The 19,214-nt window shown below is 37.7% G+C and overlaps 1 protein-coding gene across 1 annotated transcript in view; it reads right to left on the bottom strand.

The window, feature by feature from the left end:
- Window positions 1-7,015: 7,015 nt before the first annotated feature.
- The window catches only part of LOC132551980 (acetylcholine receptor subunit beta-like 1), a 41,486-nt gene continuing 29,287 nt past the window's right edge, over window positions 7,016-19,214 (bottom strand). The window contains exons 3-6 of the mRNA XM_060216123.1: window positions 17,164-17,208; window positions 15,991-16,100; window positions 8,975-9,959; window positions 7,016-8,436 (exon numbers count right to left, since the gene is read on the bottom strand). Of these exons, the coding sequence (XP_060072106.1) occupies window positions 8,266-8,436; window positions 8,975-9,959; window positions 15,991-16,100; window positions 17,164-17,208 (1,311 nt within the window). The 3' untranslated portion in view covers window positions 7,016-8,265. The remainder of the gene's footprint in view (window positions 8,437-8,974; window positions 9,960-15,990; window positions 16,101-17,163; window positions 17,209-19,214) is intronic.

Here is a 19,214-nt window from a genome sequence, read left to right as displayed (position 1 = left end):
ACAAAGAATTAAATATTTCTTAACGAGATCACTACCGTGACGAGCGTGAAACGTTTTCATCAACCTGCGTCTTTTGAAAACCTGTGTTACGAATTTGTCAATTGACGATTTCTTGCACGAAAATTGTGATAGTGAAAATAGGCCCTTGAATATCAAATCAGCTACGACAGGTAAACTCCACAGGTTGGGGATACAGGGGTGTTGCTATCAGAAATGGAAAATTCATGACAGAGAAAGTGAAATTATCACGTTTATCATAAATCTTAGTGGAAAGCTGTCCATGTTGGTTTCGTTGCAAGAAAAGATCGAGATAAGCGGCTGATGTAGAAGAGTCTATCTTGTCTTAATACGATAAACACACACGTGTTTTTTAGAAACTAGATTGATAAATGCACAAACATTTATGATCCAACGTTGTAGAAAAAGTTGCATGAAGTATAACATTGAAGAAATAGAATAGGATCGTAGTTTTCATTTTTAGTGTTTATTTCGTGTTGAATGATGTTTGCTAATTATGTGGGCGTCTGAGAATGACTAAACCAATCAGGTGAAAAAGAGATGTTTGGTAACATCTCGTGTTATGTATAGAAGAATGTCTCGATATTGAAGGAAGAATGCCAAAACCGACATTACAACTACATGTATACATAACACTCTTGTGTAGAAAATGGCGAACCCAAAGTGAAAAAAAAATCTTCATATCGGTAAAAAGTAAAATTATATAAGCTCAATTATGTATTCAGAAATACTGTTTCTTCCTATTTCGAAAACGATTGTAGTGAGACACACCAGAGAATAATTTTTTACAGCAAATTAAGGATTAGGTACGGTAGAGTCAAATACCGAATTAAACTGCATCACGCGGATGTTTGGAACTTCAAGAACTCGTCAGTGATGCTAAGGATCTACATTTCGAAGTATTTAAGGCCACTCGGGTTCGAAATTAAGTCAGTGTCAAAATACAGAATTGGAAGTGCACTTAAAATCAATAAAATATATATTTTTTGTTAATATTGAATTTGCTTAATTGGTCCAGACAGTAATTATTAACGGAATTACCAGAGTTTATAATTACAGATTAATTACAGGCGTAACGTAATTCCTTGTATTGTGTTGTATTATCATTGTAATGTTTCTAAGCAAGACTAACTTTAAAAATCTATCATTACACATTCAATACTTTCCGATTAATTTCATTCATAATGATGTAATATAGGATGGGTATATTGTTTAGTATAATGGTGTAATCTTATGTTTAATCGGAGGTAGGACAAAATTCAATTTAAAATTAATTCCAACATAATATATTGGACTTTTGTGTTAATATAAACTTGGTTACTGTATCTGTAGTTTTACATAAGGTAAGCTTGTGTAAACTGAAAAAAGTGTACTTATATGTACATGACGTTTTCAAGACATTTTGCTTGCGGACTACATATTTGACGGCGTAGTTGACGGCGTGATGCGTTTAAAGCGTCCACAATTTCAACGTTTTCTCATTGCTAAGGTGATTATCTTGAGTATAAATTTTGAAGTTTTGGATGATTTCCACTTAATTTTGTATGAATTATCACCACAAATCACATATTTCAAAGTCGTTAGTACTTGGTAGACCACTGATTTTTAGAACCCGAAGACATTGCAGTTTATTTGGTTAAAGATTTAAAAATGAAAGCATAACTACCTCCTCTTTTTATTAGGAATAATTAATCATTTTTTAAAACCTTTTATGTTTTGTTTGTTGTGAAGTTTAAAGCTCGTTAGATAAAATGAAAAAAAAACATCATTTTGATACAGTATCATGCTTTAACCTTTTGATAAAGAAACGATTTTTTTTTTGCCCAGAAAATAAGAAAAGAATGGTCAGGAAAGCATTAAGAATAATATAATGGAAATGAGTTATTTCCTGTTACACATACTCTGATGTCTGTATCGGAAAAAAGGAAGTGCAGAACCTGTTTTTCCCTTTTTTACTTTTAATTCACCTTCTACAATTAAACCTTTCAAAAAACACAACAAGAAAAAGCCTGTTCTTGTTACTTCTCAGAGAAGTACAAATAGGAATATCAATGGCTATGAGAATGTCAAAGGTGACAAAATAACGAAAAGACAGAATGCCATATTAGAATCGCTGAAGTGATATACAGCATATTCTCGTTTATATTGTAATCTAGGATCACGTGATCAGTGTATACTCCGACAATCAATATCACGTGTGCACAGATACAACAATAATCATGACTTAGAGTACCAGACCTCCATTGGCAAGCCCGAATCGTTGTGGTCAAACAAAAACGGACACAAGTCATATTATGCTACAGAAAGGGGGAGACGTTCATTGAAAAGACATTTCATTAGTGGTGCAGTAGAAACGCTAATGAAATCTCTAGCCTGCTAGCCATATGTATGTCCGCCTCGCCAACTATATGTAATGGTACAATGTACATCCAACGTTCCGCGCGCCACCAAACATCGAATGATTTTCAGTGATTTGTCTTGTATATCAGATGTAGGGTTGGTGAGAAGGTTTTTGCTATTCTGTAGATGATGGTCACATTTCGTACTTATTCAGTTCCTCCCGACAAAAACAACCCACATGTGAACATATTCTGAATCCAAACACAAATTGGATGAAACTATGGCAAAATAAGAACAAAAGAAATATTTACATGATACGACAGGACAAAGTGTTAGAAGAGTAAGACCATGAGTTGCGGATGACTAAATGTCTTATGCTAAATTGCCTTCACCTGTCATGCAACTTTTGGTAAATCCAAGTAAGTTGTATCAGGTTCCCAAATGAGAACAAGGTAAACACCAACGAAATCCCTTGGCTATCTAATACGTCCAGCATAGTATCGTGCATAGAAATTAAATATTTCATGATAAGATCATTATGACTACCTTGAAACTTTCTCAATCAACATACATCTCTCGAAATCTCGTGTTGTGAGTGTGTCAGTTCCCGACATTTCGAAAATCGTGATACTGGGGACAAAACCCTGGAATATCGAATACACAGTAACATGTAAACACTACAGATTGGTTATGCAGAGATGTCACAATGCAAACACGACAAATTCGTAATAGTGAATTGATGTCATCATGTGTACGATACAGCTTGTTGGAAACCTGTCTTTGTAAGTTTCGCGGTGGGAAAAGAGGCTGATGTAGAAGAGTCTGTCGTTTCCTTTCAAGTTCTGATAATGATAAAAAATCAACTTTTTTAAATAAATGTCTTCTTTCATGTATTTATATAGTATCATCAATATATATGAAAGTGAACTTAAATGAAGTTAATAGACTTCTGAGGGTCTTTGTGATCTGTTTTGATTAGTTCTTCGATAAATTCAATTCAGCCGCGTATGAACATAAAAAAGTCGGCCAAGAAAAGAACAGTTTGGTGTAGCTAGTTGGAAGATCTTCTCACAAAACACGACGAATATATTGTCAACCAGGGATCTGATTTTTAAGAATTTGTCCTACGTATATTTCACTGACTTGGACGTATATTTTTACGAACTACGCCTCGGCATAATTCAAGACTACATATTTGTACCGCTGTTTGCCTTTCTAGTTCTTAAAACTTTTTCAGCGTTCTCCCAGTAAATCTTTTTTGTCCATATGTTGCCATCGAGTTTGAATCAATATTCTGTTGACACGTCTGTATTTATTTTCATAATAACCCTCAAAGATTTTCAGTTTCGTAAGAATTTTCCAGCAATAGTTTGAAAACTATGATGTGGATTGCTTTGATGTTTTAGAACACATAACATCTCCTGATACATCAGTAACAGACAAAATTAAAAGGACGAGTAGTAGATCCGCGGGATAGTAATGTAACCAGAGGGTGATTACCTCCAACCAGGACAAACACCTCCAACGTGTGGATGTGGTTGAGTGCAAACAAGGTTTATTTTTGACGATAATTAAGTCGATATGTTTGCTGGTTTTCCCTCGTTTAAATTTTAATAAGAAATTATGTACTATTGCCACTCTGGTCCCATTTCTTTTTTCTTAATGTGATGTAAACTCGAGGAAAAGATGAATAAAGGAATAATGAATGAAGAACTGTATCAGAAGTTTGGAAAATGAGAGTCATACCATATAGGTAAAACTGTTCGAGGAAGACAATGATGCCCAACCAGAGCAACTGCTAAATTTTAAATTAAGATTACAGAAGTTCCGTTTTGCAGAAAATACAGCCAAGCGACAATTTATAATGGACATAAGCAATAGGAAATTTAATCTAGGAATCACTTGCCAGGTTTTGAATTAAGCATGGTTACATCTTCGTGACTTCATCGTTTTCAACTAATTTTGCTTCAATTTATAATTATCTATATAATTCACCATAGTTTAAAAACAGAAGACAGCAAATAAAGGTTTGCCGGATGTTGTCGATGAAATAAAAGGCGCTTATCCTCTCGGAACACATGGTCTTATTCTCTATGTACTTTTTTCACGAGGCTCCATTTAAACCTTTCATTGTTGCTTATTAAGCCATAGTTATATCGTTTTCTTTATGAATAAGATTCGATATTTTCTTCGTGTTTTTGGAACAGTGATGGGCAAAATAAGTACTTATCAAAGCCAAAGAGTATGTTTGGAAAGAACCCCCTTATCAGTATAATAAGTTTACTTTAAGTTATTATATTATTGTTTTTACTTCTTGAACTTTTAAGATGTTAATTGAATACATTTTAATTACAGTAGTACGCGTTTTGAGGATTAAGTGTGTGACATCTCAACGATTGCCACAATATCTTAAAAAACTTTACACGTGTTTTCGTGTAATACTTTTTATGCAGCGACAGTTGGTTGAGTGCTACAAAAACAAGAATAACATAAAAAAAATCTTGTGTAATCTTGTTCAGATTGGTGTACAACTTCTACTGCCACACTGCACTATTGAACAAAATGTCCTGATATGTCTTGTGTGGGAAATATGTATCACACAGAGGCAATCCCTGTATGGAAAATAACTTTCGGTTGTCGTGGAAGGTGTAAGTTTGATGTGACAATGTGCTGCTATTGTAGCAATCATCCAGATGTAACAAACTAAATGATTTGTCTTTGATTACAAGTACGCCTTACAATTAACAAAGAAACATTTACGTGGGTTTAAATAAATGTTTTTAAATCACAATCTGTTCAAATATTGTAGCTTCACACTGGTCATTTGTCTGATAAATGTGCAAGCCGTCATACTAATTTTCTCACTGGCAGTGATATATAATCACATTTTATCGAAATAAATAAATTGTCGTAAGAGTCAAAAATGCTAAAATGTCCATGAGGATATCACATAATAGTCATTTTCTGGTTAACACATATCTTTTTGACGTTGGATAAAAATAAGAAGCATAAAACAATTCATACAAACATTATTTATTTTAGTGTGTGACATTATATAACGAATATAGTGATATGACTTATACACAATGGGCTGTCATAGCGCAGAAAACCGGAAGTTATTTTCTCAATTTGCCGGAAATTACGTCACGGCCTTTGAAACATGTCTTCAGGACTACTGTCAAATCTACAATTGTGGAGACACACAGTATGGTGGTGAGGAACAATAATTATATGTACACAGAATAAAGTCGTTGACAGATATTGTACTCTTGTTTTGAGTAATGATTTTCTAAACCTAATTATGCTTACCTGAAGTTGTCATGTCATCAGATATTTGAATACATTGTATGTTCTACACTATGACCCAAATCACAATAGTATTGAATAGTTCTTTTGCTTGTGTTTGGGTTGTTTTTAAAATTAAGTAAATAAAGTAACATATCTATACTAATAACGATGGGTGAACTTTTTTTTACAAAATCATTTTTGTTTTTCAACCATATTCGCTAAGTGACTCTCAAATACATTCTGTCTTTCGTGAAGAAATTACAAACAATCCCCTCATGAGTGTTTGATATCTATACAGAAATTCATATCGATGTTTTAACGATTGATGATAAGTACCACGATAAGAAACCACCTCAGAAAAATCAAGACCTACATAACTACTTGTAAAAACATCTAAGTACTGTTGTATTACGTCTAGTTTGTGGCCGAACACAATGATTATTTTATCACAAAATGGTAACGACACAACCAATATGACACTCGTGTCATCCAACTGCTAGTGTTGGACCAAGAGCCATTAAAGTGTCATCACTGCTTTAATATCAAAGTCTATGTCAGTCTGATCACAGAATCAAATTCAAGATGTAAAATATAGCACTGCACTCTACATCCGATACATATTTCTAGTGTTAGACTGTTCAAATCTGTAAGCTACATTTTTGTTTTTATTTGATATGTGTCCGAATGATACATATATGTAGAAATTATACAGCCGTATCTCTATCCTGTTTTAAAAAAGACTAATATTTAAAAATCTTAATAAACGTATCTCTGGACTTAAAACATGATGTCGTCATTGGTAGCGAAATTGGGATTGCCTTTATTGGCTGCATGGAAGAAAATTAAAAATGTGTTGTATCAAATTCAATTTCGAATACAAAATCACTTGAATTATAAATTTCTTTGCTTTACAACACGTTTGTTTAATGTTATTATACCTTAGTGCATATCAGAGCCAATTCTAGACCATATAGTATTGTACACACATGTGTATGAAGTCTTAGCTATCACCTTTTAATCATAAAGCGCGAAATTCAATACGGTTCAGGTGTTGAACGAAATTAATCAGGAAATAATGTTTAATGATCACGTGACATCATAGCGACGTCAGTTTCATCATCAATATCGTAAACAGGTGTTCTGCCATCGGCTAGAACTTACAAATGTTCTGTTATCGGCTATAATATACAGGTGTTCTGTCATCGACTAGAACTTACAGATGTTCTGTCATCGACTAGAACAGACAGGTATTCTGTCGTCGGCTAGAACTGACAGATGTTCTGTCATCGACTAGAACTGACAGATGTTCTGTCATCGACTAGAACAGACAGGTATTCTGTCGTCGGCTAGAACTGACAGATGTTCTGTCGTCGGCTAGAACTGACAGATGTTCTGTCATCGACTAGAACTGACAGATGTTCTGTCATCGACTAGAACAGACAGGTATTCTGTCTTCGGCTAGAACAGACAAGTGTTCTGTCTTCGGCTAGAACTGACAGGTGTTCTGTCATCGGGTAGAATTCACAGGTGTTCTATCGCCGGGTAGAATTCACCTGTGTTCTGAAGTTACAGGTGTTGTGTTATCGACTAAAATTACTGATATTCTGTCTTTGGTTAGAACTTAAAGTGCTCTGATCTTACAGGTGTTCTGGTGTTATCGAATAAAATTGACTGAATTTCTGTCTTCGGCTAAATCTTAAACATTGCATAGAGTCACGAAAGTAGAGTATTATTCCGGAACACCAACGATCTGCTAACAATCATTGGTGTGAGATACACGTCCTACAGAAATACAAACCACCCAAATTCTTAACTTTGAATTTGATTCGATGTTTCATATTCTCAGTGATGACTTTCTTCGTAATATACAAATACACAAAATTTACTGTGAACAACTGTGTTTCTAAAAATACACAAGATCTGAACGTACCAAAGAACTACATTGCACAGTAAAAGTAGCAATACATTAATATATTCACCGCCTGGTTTTATTTCACCAGTAAATAAATACAGACACGTGAAATGTGATTGTTCCTACACGCATAATCAAAAACCAACATGAATACGTCATAAATATGTAATGTGCTGGAACATGGTACGGGGTACCATCAGCATGGGGGACAATGACGATGGAAAGTCATTATTAATGCTGTTACTCTACGACTCTCACACATCTAAATAACCATCTACAATATCTCAACAGAAATAACGCCTACACGAGCTGTATAACAAACAAAACACACCTGATCACGTGACAGTCAATTAACTCTCAAAATAATAGCACTAAGATCATCCACTCCGTTTTGATTCCCAAAAAATACTGCTGTTGTACCGATAGGAAAATGTCAACTGGTATTTATTCAAGTGCACAATGCACGATTTTGGGGGACCGTACATTAGCCCTGGCACGTGCTAAATGGTGTGTACGTACATTTCACCGAGGTGATGTGTTGCTTCAGCAACATTTTTCAATATTTCATGTACAGACTTTGACCTCTGATCCAGCATCAGGTGTCATCACATACTGACACTGTATGCGCATGCCCAGTGGAAATATATAGTCGCCTATTGAATCAGACGTTTTGTGGGTATTCCTGCCATTTTTGACCGGAAGCGACGTCAGCCCCACTTTTTTTTGAACTGGTCAATTATTTCGTCCTGGTCCACATACTCGAGGATATGTGGGGCCTGCAGAAGAATGCCCACTGTTCCCCCGAATGTCACCATCAGAAATATGTACAACAACAATCGGTCCATCACACGGGCAACATACCGCCAGTCGTCTAAAATCTGAAACAAAAAGCGGAAACAAAATTCCTTAATGCCTTGAATAACACGGAATACATTTCAATTGTATTTCTATTTTCTCTAATCTTTCTATTTCCAGGACTGAAATATATAATACCTACACAATCTCCTATCAATATTAAGGACAATATGACTTATTTAGAAGTTTTCAATAGACAGAAAACAATCAAATGCTAAACATGGAGATACATTTCTTAAAGTGAAAGAGTACTAAACTGATAAGTTCCATTGCTCATGAAGAGAATTACTAAAACCCTTTGTCCTGGTAGAATGATACAAACGTTTCACTGATTACACGTGTAATTAGCAACTCATCACGTAGTCATTTTTTCTAATCAAAAACAAAGAAATTAATTACATGCTCTGCCGTTACTTGGCATCCGCATATCGTGTACTTTAATAAAGCTTTCTTCAGCCTAATCATCGCTTCTTTGCCTAAGACCTCTGTTTATCAAAATAGTGTTGAAATGCACGTGTTACACGTGCTATTGACTCGAGATAAAAGTGCGCGCGTACTTACTGTTGCATATTCATCTTCGACCTCCAGATGTTGAGTGATGAATCTAAGGGCCTCTGTTGCTTTCATCACTTCCGATGACATCCGGTATCGAATTTGAGTGCCATCTCTGTCGGCGTTGTAATCCACTGTTGTCGGTTTTGGGTTCAGACGACAGTTGGGATGGTGTATTTCCGTCAACTCAAGCACTCCGGACGGTTTGTTCACCGGAAGTGTATTATGCATTTCTGTTGAACTTCCTTCTACTTTCGAGGCTTGCTTTTCTTCTTCCGGTTTTCTCCACCGTTTGTCATGATCAGGTCGTTCCATCAAAAGAAATCGGGGTAAAATGTTTAGAAAGACGTATCTGATCCAATAAGGCATTCTATGTGTTCGGGGTGTCCTGTAGTTTCTATTTATAACAACAACTGTACAAACAATGGCGAAAATATTCATGATGAAGGTAAACAAGAGATATTTGGCAATCAGGGGGATGGTCAGGGAAGGAGGTAAAATCTTGGAAATCAGAAGAAGGAACACAACTAACGCCAGTAAAATGGATATACAAAGGGTGATCTTTTCTCCCGCGTCTGCCGGCAGCGCGAACACACATACACTTACAAACGAGATGAGGACACAAGGGATGATTAGGTTCACTGTGTAGAATAATGTTTTCCTCCTTAAAATGAATTTAAACACGACCATAGACTTGGTATCGTTTCCCCCTGGTTCGATCCTACCAGGACAATCGATCACGTCCCACACGCCACTCTTGAGGTAGTCGGTGAAGTCTAGCGTGCTCATGTTTCTGTAAAAGTAAAATTTCATCTGATCGCCTTTAAATGTCCAGGAACCGAATTTCATCTCACATTCCTGTTGGTCAAATGGGAAGTACTGGACATCGATGGTGCACGAGCTCTTGTAGATCGCAGGTGGAATCCAGTAATGGTTGCCCGTGTAGTTTAGCACCACGTTAGATTCGTACGACACCTCATAGTTCCCGTCAGCACTAGGAGGAGACAAACAAATAATTATAAATACATGTCTGTAACCAGTCATCTATAAGACTAAACATCAATAACACAGACCTACTGTACGGACGGTTTTGATTTTACCAACCAAATTAAGAAATTATATCAATTGTTACGATATGTGTGTTTTCTATCCTTTCATGTCGGGTCTCAAAATATGGAACAGGTGTAAAATGCAGTTTTTACACATTGCTTGGTATATATATATATATCACTAAATTCTTATCCATCTTTGTTTTGTATACTCCATACAGTAACGTTAATAAAACAATGTAGATAAGCGAGGAAACATGGATACCCGGATACAAGGATACCAGGATACAAGGTTCATTCTTGTTCAGTCTCTCTTTCAATAAACATATCAGGACTCAATTTTAAAATGCTAATTCTATGTTTGCTGTTATAAGACAAAGTTTCATTTCTTGAATTCACACAGTTTCTCGTTTTACTTATATATTCCCAGGAGTCCAGCACAAGTACGGAATAATGCATGACATCCGTATAAAGTTAGGCTTATTAACGATTAGAGCGATACAAAGAAGGACAAACAAGCGGGTAACCGGATGTAAGGAAGTATTATACCCTTACAGACATAGGAGGCTTAAATTACCTTCACTGCACCACAGGAGACTCAAAATAACAAGATATATTTGAGACAGTAAGCGGAAGAGGTCTTTCATAAAATTAGAAGTAAGATATTTTAGTGTTTATTGAATTTGAATTTGGATTATGATAAATGCTCTTTTAAGAAATAATAAGTCTTTTTTTTTAAATTTTAACAGGATTTTCAAAGAAATATGGAACAACGTGCGTTAAAGATATATATTCAAATATCTGTCATAATGCAGTTCACACATCTTTAAAATAAAGGTAAAAATGTTAAATTTCCATTTTGAAAGAATTGTTTCCTTTATTTTTCCTCCTTAAAACATAGCCGTCGTTCATTGATTAGACGTTATACGCATTGACGAAACAGTCCGACAACTGATGGAGTAGCGAAACAGACTGCTACACTTCCGCGAGAATGTTCGTCAACTATTGGAAGTAAACAGAAAGTACTTCCACAGTTAAGTCATCTTTTTATTTCATGCTCTGTGAGAGATTTTAGATACTTAAATTTCCATTCACATATTACTTAGTGTTTATTCAAAATAAATTCACAAAACTCAGAAGATTTGAACAAACGCTTGTTCAAGCGAGGTTTTACCATAGTGTCCACCATCCTGCAAAGACTGGTCACATGACAGACTATATAGTAACAGAGTCTTAATACTACACTTCTAGTGGCCGGTAACGTTTTGCTCTATGTCCTAGACAAGCCCCCATGAAGTCCCCCCCTCCCGAATTTGTGACCGATAACGCGTGGCTTTACGTCACACACAAGCCCTTTATGTTTGTTGACTGTCCTTATAAAGCTGGACTATTAGTTACACCAAGTATTGGCGGGTTACTTTTGGTGATAGGTAAGTGTATTTATATATCTCCTTTAATCGTCAGGTGACAGACTGTATCACCGTCACACCCCGTCCATTGTAGAACGTTATCACAGGCGTCCGGTACCAGTATCCATTCACATCTTCAAAACACGAACCTCCATCCCCAGTAAACATACTCACAAGCCGAAACATTGCCATCAGCAACGATATGTGTATCGGCACTAGGAAAAAGTCAACATCAACATATGGCACTCATTCCAGGAGCATGCGGCGTAATAATTGGCGTGAATGGCGGAGTGTGATGGGGAGGAAAGGGGTGTGAAGGGGCCGGTCAAGTGATTAACACGCGAACCTACACAACAGTAATCTATGTGTAATAGAATGTCTGAATGGATTTAAGATAGCCTCATACAGCTGGCTTTGATATAGGTGAAATTATCGATAAACTCTACTAGAACTTTTGAAATGATTGCGCGTGTATTGTGTAGTTATATCATGACGTATTGTAGAGAAACGCACACGCTCACAGTTTCATTAACACGCAGATCGTACATAACTATCTAACAGAACAGTAAGTGTTTGTAATAATGACTCAGGTTAGTCAACGAAGTCAAACGCTTCATATTTACACTGTTTCGCCACGATAAAGTTAGCACGCACATCTACACGTGTATGTTTGTCCTTAGAGAAACAATTTCCGAGATAATGTGTTCATAAATATATGGGTTTGTTGTAGAGGTCGCTATTGTCTGATTCATTCTGTCACGTTGTATCTAACGTCAAATTGAAAAAAGTGTGAAATGAAGAAAAGAAATTCGTTCTTCAGGATGTATGAAAGTCATGTTTGATCAGAAGTATGCCATAATTCAATATAAAGTAAACTTCTGTAAAATAGACTTTTGTGTTTTTATATACTTTCTGGTAGATGCTCGTAGAATTTTTCCTGTGGACTTCATTTTGTGACAGCGTGGTTAAGTCGTAATTCGGTTTTTAGCGTCAACAATTTCAAAGTACTTGATTATAGCTCGCGAAGTTATTCCTACTTACAGACAATGATATCACTGGCAGAGTACAGTTATGATTTTCTGTCGGTAAAGTTATATCTACTAAAAGACAATGACTGGAAATTCCTCTGGAAGTTATTCCTACTTACAGGCAATGATATCACTGGAAGAGAAAACAGAACAGTTTTGACTTTGTATCGGTAACATTATTTCTACTAAAAGACAATGGAAATTCCGGAAGCGGAAACAGAACAGTTTTGATTTTATATCGGTAACATTATTTCTACTAAAAGACAGTGGAAATTCCGGAAGCGGAAACAGAACAGTTTTGATTTTATATCGGTAACATTATTTCTACTAAAAGACAGTGGAAATTCCGGAAGCGGAAACAGAACAGTTTTGATTTTATATCGGTAACATTATTTCTACTAAAAGACAGTGGAAATTCCGGAAGCGGAAACAGAACAGTTTTGATTTTATATCGGTAACATTATTTCTACTAAAAGACAGTGGAAATTCCGGTATCGGAAACAGAACAGTTTTGACTTCGTAGCAGAAACATAATGCCTATTTGAATCAGCAACCTGCCAATTGGTAGACACTGATTAAATTCATTAAGAAAACTTACAGCTGTATGTAGTGGAGCCTACATAATGCCTGAAAGGTTTGATTTACAGAGGGACCTGGTGCGGTCTTTTGAAATCGTTATATTCATTGAAGTATAGATATAATGTAATAAATATTTATAGCGATTTAATGCGGTAACAGAGTGAACTTGAGGGGGATGACTGTAGATCTGGTGAGTGTTAGGTCACTATAACACTATAAACTGGCATGATAAAACACAGAATATCTTTACACGGCAGAAGTCTACTAGCGGTCGTCTGGGCAACTCGGTGCAATATCTGTGTAGTAATATTGTACTTAGTGGTAACCATACTTATAATTTGTTAATGTTGGTTTTATAATAGACACTAATCAACATAGACGCCTAGAAATGTGTTATACTACGAAAATATTTAAACGATAATATCAGAATTACAACAGATCTCTCCACATACAGCCACGTGCATCTGACAGAACGGGCAGTGTGGTCGTGTTAACATTGGGTAAACGTTAACATTAAGTGTTCTGGTGTCAGGTTTTAACGTGGATTTTATAACGGATATCATATCTGTATCCAATAATACAGCTGACAAGTAATTTGATCATATAAATGTTTATCCAGAATCATACTTATATAAATCAGAACAGCCCCTATCTTCCAATTTAACTATCAGTTTATATAGAAATTCTACATACGGTAGAATCATTGCGTCCCTAACCATATGACCACATAAAAGTGATATGCATGGTCATTGCCTGAACCTAAACTACATGTCCACTCAGAAAACATGTCGCCATAGAGGTGCTATTTAGGTATCCGAAATGGTCAACAAATTTTTGATGGCACCAGTAAAATATAAAATGTATACCCAGTACATACTTACGGGACTGATTTAGGATCGATTCGGTTGTGATTGTTATCAAATGTTATCTGCTGAATGTGCTGCGATTTGTATTGTTGTCTATCTTTAAGATGAACTTACAATGCTAAAATGAATTGGTTTTATTGGTCGTCACCGCAATCTCATTGGAAAAATTTGTTTCTTTCTGCGGCATGAAGTTCGAACTTATTTCCTTCCCTTTGTTGATATTTTGTTCATGTTTAACTAATTTTGAGTTTACATGACGATTTTGGAAACAAAATTAATTTTGTTTTCTTTTCTCTATATTTTTATTATCGTAATTGCCGCATTTTTGGTCAATATCGACAGCGTTCTATCAAATAAGGATTTTATTCTCTTCACTGAAAATGATTATTTAACATCTAATTCGTCCAGTAGGAATCCCTTTAATCCTCATAAATATCAAGCTACATTATATACAGTGTTAATCGTCTTGTCCCTGGAAAGTTTAATTCAAACTTTAGCCAGATTTCCTTTCAACCTTTAGATCTGCACCACCTGACGGTAGATGGGCTGATGGCCTGCACCATCTGACGGTAGATTGGCGGATGGCCTGCACCACCTGACGTTAGATTGGCGGACGGATGGCCTGCACCACCTAACCGTAGATTGGCGGATGGCCTGGTTTGCACCACCTGGCGTTAGATTGGCGGATGGCCTGCACCACCTAACGGTAGATTGGCGGATGGCCTGGTTTGCACCACCTGGCGTTAGATTGGCGGATGGCCTGCACCACCTGTCGGTAGATTGGCGGATGGCCTGCACCACCTAACGTTAGATTGGCGGATGGCCTGCACCACCTGTCGGTAGATTGGCGGATGGCCTGACGGTAGATTGGCGGATGGCCTGCACCACCTAACGGTAGATTGGCGGATGGCCTGCACCACCTGACGGTAGATTGGCGGATGGCCTGCACCACCTGACGTTAGATAGGCGGATGGCCTGTACCACCTAACGTTAGATTGGCGGATGGCCTGCACCACCTGACGGTAGATTGGCGGATGGCCTGCACCACCTAACGGTAGATTGGCGGATGGCCTGGTTTGCACCACCTGGCGTTAGATTGGCGGATGGCCTGCACCACCTGTCGGTAGATTGGCGGATGGCCTGACGGTAGATTGGCGGATGGCCTGCACCACCTGACGGTAGATTGGCGGATGACCTGCACCACCTGACGTTAGATAGGCGGATGGCCTGCACCACCTAACCGTAGATTGGCGGATGGCCTGGTTTGCACCACCTGGCGTTAGATTGGCGGATGGCCTGCACCACCTAACGGTAGATTGGCGGATGGCCTGGTTTGCACCACCTGGCGTTAGATTGGCGGATGGCCTGCACCACCTGTCGGTAGATTGGCGGATGGCCTGCACCACCTAACGTTAGATTGGCGGATGGCCTGCACCACCTGTCGGTAGATTGGCGGATGGCCTGACGGTAGATTGGCGGATGGCCTGCACCACCTAACGGTAGATTGGCGGATGGCCTGCACCACCTGACGGTAGATTGGCGGATGGCCTGCACCACCTGCCGTTAGATAGGCGGATGGCCTGTACCACCTAACGTTAGATTGGCGGATGGCCTGCACCACCTGACGGTAGATTGGCGGATGGCCTGCACCACCTAACGGTAGATTGGCGGATGGCCTGGTTTGCACCACCTGGCGTTAGATTGGCGGATGGCCTGCACCACCTGTCGGTAGATTGGCGGATGGCCTGCACCACCTAACGTTAGATTGGCTGATGGCCTGCACCACCTGTCGGTAGATTGGCGGATGGCCTGACGGTAGATTGGCGGATGGCCTGCACCACCTGACGGTAGATTGGCGGATGACCTGCACCACCTGACGTTAGATAGGCGGATGGCCTGCACCACCTAACGTTAGATTGGCGGATGGCCTGCACCACCTGACGGTAGATTGGCGGATGGCCTGCACCACCTGACGTCAGATTGGCGGATGGCGTTTGTTATGTAACTTAATTTGCAAACCCAAAGAACTTTTCGTTCTCAATCTATATTCTTTTTGTCACAATCACCATCGAAAGCATCAGCTCGAATACGTACTTGTTAAACAATACGATGTCCGGTCGCCACGCCTTCTCTGGATGAATCCGTATACTGGTAATGTCTCCGAAGTCTGCAGGATTCCACTTCAGCTGATAGTCGTACCAATACTGAAACAATGCTTCATATGTAAGTATCAGTTCTCACGAAATACAAGCCAAGTCCATTTTAATCGAAGTCTTCTATATAAAAGAGTAAGTAGTTCAATCACCATAACAGTATTAACCTATGTTAATATACAGTCTGTTAATTTAAACACCGGTAACAATTCGTGTGACAATTACAGATGTATTTAAAGCACGCACCAGGATCTTACTTAGATGGATGAAACCCGCACATCCAGGGTAGTTATCCGGCATAAGTTTAAAATATCCGACATATTGGTTTTCAATACACGGAAATTATGTGCAAGAAAAGAAAAGTGCAGTCTTGAAAATGGAATTTGTTAACACTCTAGTGATGCCTAATGTTGGTGTTATAGGTTTCACGAGCTTAGGACGTTACACAGACAGTGTATTGTCGGATAAATACGGGGTATCCGTCTACTAAACAACAGACAAGAACACTGATATCGACATTTTTGATTCAATGCTAATGATGTACGTTTGATTCGGAGTTATGGGATGTCGGTGAGAGTCTAAGCATACCTCATACGGAAGTCTGCAAAACTCTCTGTAAACATCTAGATAAACCTGTGTCCTGTGCATCAGTGCCCGTATATAATGAAAGAAAGGCTGGTGTATCGGTCCCCCGGGAGGCCAGTTACACACCTGTGTCTACAATCTACAGCGACTTGGTTTAGCAATATCTGGCGTATTTAGCCTATCGTTTTCATCAAATATTAGCCGTGCGATTTGGAAATCATTGTGAACCGTCAATAAACAAATGTTTCTTACCGATGTTATTTCGCTGTTCCGAGTTTATTTTGTGATATGTTTTTTAGAAACAGATATGGGAATGCCGCTTGTCGGTCGATATACACAGAGTGTATTGTAGGTGATGACAAATTGTCTTGTCGAAGTGTAAATAAAAACTAGACGCATATCTGCGCTCATATTCAGACGTTTGCTAGCCTTGTTTATTATAGAGCCACGAATTAATCTACTTATTATATCGAAACATATGTATATATATGTTTGTCCATAATGACGTTTCCGAACTAATTTTACTTACCAGCTGTAGCCAGACATTAGTCTTCATGATCTGGTTTTTCTCATCCTACAACAAAAAAGGTGTGCGACAATTATACATATATCAGCACGTGATAGTTGGAACCTTATCCTTGTATACACGTGTCCTATACATCCTATAAAACATTTTATAGGAGAATTCAGTTCGTCTAAACACACGTAAATATTCTAGAACAATGGTAAGGTAAAGCCATAACATCGACTTCCAACATGTGAAAGCTGATATTCATACGAAATAAAGTTTGATTGAGGAAACACCCGACAATGCTCCACACGAGTTCGTGAGAAGCCTAAAGAAGCCCTACGTGCATAATAGGACCTATCTATGTTTTGAGACACAATGGCGTGGTGCTATCTAGGACGGCTGAAACAGTAACATAGATGTATGTCAAACAGCAAGAGTACTAGTAGGGTAGTCATCACCTATATACCACACCATATCAACAATAGAACTAGTAGCCATCACCTATATACCACACCATATCAACAATAGAACTAGTGGTCATCACCTATAAACCACACCATATCAACAATAGAACTAGTAGTCATCACCTATATACCACACCATATCAACAATAGAACTAGTAGTCATCACCTATATACCACACCATATCAACAATAGAACTAGTAGTCATCACCTATATACCACACCATATCAACAATAGAACTAGTAGAGTCATCACCTATATACCACACCATATCAACAATAGAACTAGTGGTCATCACCTATATACCACACCATATCAACAATAGAACTAGTACAGTAGTCATCACCTATATACCACACCATATCAACAATAGAACTAGTAGTCATCACCTATATACCACACCATATCAACAATAGAACTAGTAGTCATCACCTATATACCACACCATATCAACAATAGAACTAGTAGTCATCACCTATATACCACACCATATCAACAATAAAACTAGTAGTCATCACCTATATACCACACCATATCAACAATAGAACTAGTAGTCATCACCTATATACCACATGATACAACATTAGAACTAGTAGTCATCACCTATATACCACACCATATCAACAATAGAACTAGTAGCCATCACCTATATACCACACCATATCAACAATAGAACTAGTAGTCATCACCTATATACCACACCATATCAACAATAGAACTAGTAGTCATCACCTATATACCACACCATATCAACAATAGAACTAGTAGTCGTCACCTATATACCACACCATACAACAATAGAACTAGTAGCCATCACCTATATACCACACCATATCAACAATAGAACTAGTAGCCATCACCTATATTCCACACCATATCAACAATAGAACTAGTAGTCATCACCTATATACCACACCATATCAACAATAGAACTAGTAGTCATCACCTATATACCACACCATATCAACAATAGAACTAGTAGCCATCACCTATATACCACACCATATCAACAATAGAACTAGTAGCCATCACCTATATACCACACCATATCAACAATAGAACTAGTAGCCATCACCTATATACCACACCATATCAACAATAGAACTAGTAGTCATCACCTATATACCACACCATATCAACAATAGAACTAGTAGTCATCACCTATATACCACACCATATCAACAATAGAACTAGTAGTCATCACCTATATACCACACCATATCAACAATAGAACTAGTAGTCATCACCTATATACCACATGATATCAACAATAGAACTAGTAGAGTAGTCATCACCTATATACCACACCATATCAACAATAGAACTAGTGGTCATCACCTATATACCACACCATATCAACAATAGAACTAGTAGAGTAGTCATCACCTATATACCACACCATATCAACAATAGAACTAGTAGTCATCACCTATATACCACACCATATCAACAATAGAACTAGTAGTCATCACCTATATACCACACCATATCAACAATAAAACTAGTAGTCATCACCTATATACCACACCATATCAACAATAGAACTAGTAGTCATCACCTATATACCACATGATATCAACATTAGAACTAGTAGTCATCACCTATA

Source organism: Ylistrum balloti, unplaced genomic scaffold, assembly GCF_031769215.1.
Source record: "Ylistrum balloti isolate Yb309-2 unplaced genomic scaffold, AGI_CSIRO_Ybal_v1 Utg370230, whole genome shotgun sequence".
NCBI classification, from domain to species: domain Eukaryota; kingdom Metazoa; phylum Mollusca; class Bivalvia; order Pectinida; family Pectinidae; genus Ylistrum; species Ylistrum balloti.
Note: the sequence above shows the minus strand (reverse complement) of the source record. Positions and strands in the feature narration are given on the sequence as shown.